Source organism: Clytia hemisphaerica, unplaced genomic scaffold (assembly GCF_902728285.1).
Source record: "Clytia hemisphaerica strain Z4C2 unplaced genomic scaffold, Clytia hemisphaerica genome assembly, whole genome shotgun sequence".
Taxonomy (NCBI): domain Eukaryota; kingdom Metazoa; phylum Cnidaria; class Hydrozoa; order Leptothecata; family Clytiidae; genus Clytia; species Clytia hemisphaerica.
Window position 1 is genome coordinate 5,423 of NW_027104099.1, and position 5,326 is coordinate 10,748.

At 35.8% G+C, this 5,326-nt stretch overlaps 1 protein-coding gene across 1 annotated transcript; it reads right to left on the reverse strand.

Annotated features, from left to right (window-relative positions):
• Nucleotides 1-860: 860 nt before the first annotated feature.
• On the reverse strand, nt 861-5,107 carry LOC136812894 (uncharacterized). Its single transcript, XM_067069419.1, has 3 exons — nt 3,362-5,107; nt 1,829-2,767; nt 861-1,533 (listed from the first exon to the last, which is right to left on the reverse strand). Exons 1-3 carry the CDS (start codon nt 4,133-4,135, stop codon nt 1,084-1,086), a joined length of 2,163 nt encoding a protein of 720 aa, XP_066925520.1. The 5' UTR covers nt 4,136-5,107; the 3' UTR covers nt 861-1,083.
• Between the last annotated feature and the right edge of the window lie 219 nt (nt 5,108-5,326).

Sequence of the window (5,326 nt, forward strand, 5' to 3'; positions counted from 1 at the left end):
TTTTCAGGTTTGAGCCAAACGCAATGATTGAAGAGAACACACAACTGACCAAAGTCAACAATCGATGAAAAATGAAAACAATCACATAGATATTATTTCATTAGCCATTCTTCTTTAATTTTGACAAGAACTATAGTATCCAAAAACCATTATTTCTATACATTCACTCCTTCATTCCACTTTTTTCATACTTTTTTTCTCCATCTCTTTGCCCCAGGATTGAGAGAATTTGCATATTTTGAAGGAAATTTTGAAATAAAACTTTGATATTGGTTAAAAAATGTTTGGATCCATCATGTAACTCTCAAAAAAGATTTATCAAAGGACCTACAGGCAAAAATTAAAACATTAAAAGGGGGATTTCTAGAGGTTTCTAAGGAATTTTTGCTTGTTGCTAGGGAAAATTTGCTAGTTCTGGTTGAAAATAGAAAAAAAATTGACCTTGATGATTACTTGTAGGGTGTTTACATCTGTTGATGCTCAAAGACACATAAGAAAATGTTCCTATGAATGAATCAGATCATTTGAATTAATATTTAACTTGGTTACTAAGGAATTCATACACGGTTGCTAGGGAAATTTTGAATTTTTCGGTAAAAAAGTGACCCCACTTCAAATCAAATGTTCTTTAGTTAGGATGAGAGTTCCACCCTAATTCTTTTTTGTCTTGAAAGAAGACAGTCTGAGCTTTCAAATGATATATGACACTCAAAATTCTGACAACCCCTTTTTTGGGAAATTGGGCACGAGTTGCGCAAAGATTTTAGAATTTTCAAAACGAAAATCCATAATGGCGGAACATCAGTGGTCTCAAAAAAAATTTTTTTGACTTTACCTGAAAGTAATCCATAACTTCTTCATGTGTGCAAAATTTCAGCTCAATTGGATAAATATTGAAGGAGTTATAGCAATTTTAATTCTGGTCTGTAAATTACCGGTCAGTAAAATAGACTTTTACAAAATTGGGCATAACTTTCGAACCGCTGGTGCTAGAACGCTGAAATTTTCTGGATGTGATCAGCTCAAGGTTCCTCACATATGTGCCAAATTTCATCAAAATCTGAGGACCCCCCTAATTCCACTTTATATGGAGGCCTTCTGAATCTTAGGTGCATCTGCTCTTAAGACACCGTCATTTGTTCTTTGACGCATTTTCTTTATCGCTTCTTCGAACGTTTTAGCACGAAATGGGGGACAGCCGTTAGGAAAAATAGGTGGTGGAAATTTCAAACCTTCTCTGTATTCAGAAGAAATAAGTTCATCGTGGTGTAAAGCTTCCTCTACTATAGCCTTCGGGTTGCGTAAGTTAGTTGACAGCTCGTATTTTGTGAAATCATTATACGTTTGGATTCCTTTGCCTGCATTGAGTAAGGCACGATGACCGATTGCATTGGACGCAATCCAAATGATGTCGAGCTGAGCTTTGACAGTTTGTAATGCATTTTGCCAATCGTATGAAACATTACATTCGTCCACGAATAATACTGTAATGTGTTTCTTTCGAATTAGATCGGTACAGTTGTTAAGCCCATTCTAATAGAGACGCAAAAGAATTAAGTGAACAATTAAGGCTCGACAAAATCAGTATTTTAAGTTTCCTTCATCTGGTATAGAAGAAAGTTGAGTGGCTGATAAACAGATTCATTATTTTCTTGCTAACATAACAACATGTTGATGATTGTAAAGGTTAGATTTCGGGAGAAAAGCGACAAACAGCAAAACTTGAATCTATAAATGATCAACCATGATCTTGTATGACTTACATATAATAAACTTCATCACATGTTTATTAGTTCAACAACCTTACCACAAGAAAGAAGTAACTTACCTGATCGTTAAATGATTCATAAACAATGACTCCGTATTGCTCTTCTAATTCTTTCTTCAATCTCCATGTTAATAAAGTTAAAGTTGCCATATCGCTCAAGTCATATTTTGTTACTACGTACATTATCTTGTCTTTGTATTCTTTCATACCACTCAACTGTTTGGCTTTCTGCTGTAGCAAGAAAGACTTGCCACAGCCCCAGCCACCGTAGAGCACCACTTTATTGAAACGAGGATCGTTTGCTCTCATGATGGGGAGTTGTTTCTTACTGTAGAATAAAATGTTGTCGGTTGTACATACGGTATCAATGGCTTCGGTGATGTATTCCACCCAATTTGTTGTAGTGGTTGGTGCAGTCTTTGAAGAGTGGAGAGCGAAAATGACGATTCGTAAAACACCCTTAAGTTGATTGACTGGGGGAACGTCCCCTAAGGTTGGTACAAAAGGGTATTTTGTGAAGATGTTTGCAAGCCAGCCTTTTAAATCAGTGTCCAGATTTATGAAATGTTGAGTTCCAAAAAGTTCAGTATCGTTTTCCACCCAAAGAACAGGATAGAATGTCCAACCTGATCCGAGTTGATCACTCAACCTTTCTTCAATCAACTCGTGATATCTGTCGAGTTGTTCAAAAGCTCTTGTCGAGGTGAGGGTTCGTTTGATTTCGATACCGATGATCAGTTTTCTGGACCAAGAGAAAAGAAGGACGTCAAATTCTTGTTGCATGCGGTTGTTCACATTAGTACGAAAGTCAATTGAATTCAGAATAACACTGTCTTTGAGCACTTCGTCATCTTTGAGGGAATAAAGTTGGTCAAAAACAGAATGCTCTGCTTTTTCACCGACTTCAGCAGGTTGGAATTCGAAATACCATCTCATGATGGGATCATTTGGTGGATTTTGTTTGACCAGCTTTTCGATTCCCTTCTTACAGTTCTTAACCTGAAAAATCACGAGAGAATAAGCAAAGTGAAATCTCGATATATATTTGCAGATATGTGGGCTACGAATAAGAAATTGGCGCCTAAATACATTATTTCATTGATATAACTTATCAAGCATTTAAGGCGGGAAAAATGTGCGACATTTATTTAACGTGAAAGACAGGGCTTTTGAAAATTACCCCGGCTCAAATTGTATTAAACAGTTATAACTAACGCGAGGGTAGCCAATTCGCGTTATAAACTTGAGTATATATAAGTGTAATAAGGCAGTACCACTTTTCTTTGGTTTTTACCTTTGAGATGTGGTTCGGAATCGCAGCTAAGTAGGCCCACTTTTTACCTCTCCCCCCCCGGATAGTACTACTTACCGGGATACGAATTTCACCTTATTTCAGCTGTTTTCAGGATTATTCGCGAAATGAAATACACGCGAAATTTTTCAAAACTCTGACTCGGAAAGTAAATCCAGAAAATTTCACGATATTTTCGCTCGCGAAATTTAAAGTAAGTAACAGTTGTTGTACGGTACAGACTACGAAAATGAGACGTTAATCATTTAAAGAATAAATATATACACACATGAGAAACGTACCTTTAGAGCGTCATTGAGTTGAGATCCTTGCATCGTTGTCAGCTTTTGGATGCAAGCTTGTTTGAAGGTTTGGTTGTCAGATGTTGATGCGGGAAGGTTCACTTGGTCCGTTCCTAACTCTTCGATCAGTAAATATTTGAGTTTGATATTGCGAATCCAATTTGTGAATTCCTTGGCGTTGATTTCGTCGCTAGAATTGGATTGTTGGAGATCATGGAAAGATTGCAGCTCCTTGGTAAACCAATGGTTAGGGTTATTTAACTTCAAATTATCCAATGATTTCTGTATTGAAGATTTTTTGCCGTCTTCGAAATCGAGCATGTGCACCGATGAATCCGTTTTCGCATATTGGTCGGATTCGAACAGAGGTGGAATAAAAATGGCTTCGTGGAGGGTAGAGTCGAAAAGTGCTGAATCAGCGTACTCACGTTCGAGAAGCTGATCAGCAACTTTGATTGGGTCGTTGAAAAATTGTCCATTGCCCAAATTGAACTTTTTCTTTTGTTCTTTCAATACTTTTTGTGAACTTTTTTGGATTTGCTGGTAAAGTGATTGCTGTGTACTGCAATTCGTTGGATCAATCGACATGGGTTTTAAAGCAAATATCTCTTTTTGAAAACATGATGCCATCTTTAGTAACCAAATAAAACGAATAAACAAATAAAGAAGCAATTTAATTTTTAACTCTATAAAAAAAAGATACAGATAAAGGACAATAACCGTGAAAACTTTCTTGCTTTGCCGTGAGTGTGATTTATTTGAACTTTCACCCATAAACTTTTAAAAAACTTAAAAACTAAAAAACTTTTTACTCGTAGTTGTGTTTTGACTCGATATAATTTAAAGCAAATATCTGACAGGTGACACTGGCGTTAAAGACTCGAGGGATTTAATATCCTTTACAATGGTTTCAAAACGAGGCAGTCGTTGCACTCAAAAATAATCTTTTAACCCTTTCCGTGCCAATGTCAGCTAATACCGGCATGGGCACTTTCGATTTCTTTGCCGAGGTTTTCTTTTTGAAAGTTCACTGAAAGCTCAAACACATATCACTTATATTTCTGATATTTATATGATAAAATAAAGCTAAATGTGATGACAAAGTCTGTGGTCGCTCATGGTGGCATCTGACAAATAGGACGAACCTTTATCCCCCCCTCGGCAAATCGGTCGAACCCAATGAAGTATAAGCCCGAAGAGCTAGAATCGAATCTCCTTGGTAGGATTTGAAGCCTACCAAATCCTATAAAAGTTACGCAGCCTAGCGCCGTCCGCCTGGTTTTTACACAAATGACAGATTGAAATTAAAATTTACATCACAATTTCTTAAAAGATATCACTCGAAAACAAAGGAATCGCTAGATTCATTCCGTTGTCAAAAATAAGGTGCATATTTCTGAGAAAGGTTAAAGAGTTTATACTTCATTGGTCGAACCTTTAAAAAACGCACTGCAGTTTAAGGGTTAAAATGCCTGTTGGAATTTCACTATTACGTTCATCCATTTTAAGGGCTCTGACCATAGTCAGAAAATTGATTTTAGTATCTGAACATAAAAGTTATGTTTTAGATTCTTTTAACAAAGAATTGCCTTTATAAATTGCTTTTTAATCAAACCCCTTAAGAGTAATTAAGAACTTAATTGCGAAAGTGACGTTATGAACTTTAAAAAGACGTTAATAATATGTAGCATCACCTTCTTTTATAAAAAGTGCTAAGTTTTAATGGGTAATTAACCTTTTTGTTTCGAACTTTTTTCAAACTGTCCGCATCATTCTAAAAAGATGTGTCAAAAGTTATGACTATTTTTTTAAGCAAAATCCAGATGCAAAATTGATGAAAAACCACTATTTTGAAGATTTCGAGACAAAGAAGTATTTACAAAAATTTTCCGCAAAAATTTTTATTGTTCGGTAAAAGATACACCATCTACTTCGAAAAATTTATCAAAATGTTTTTTCTTCGCC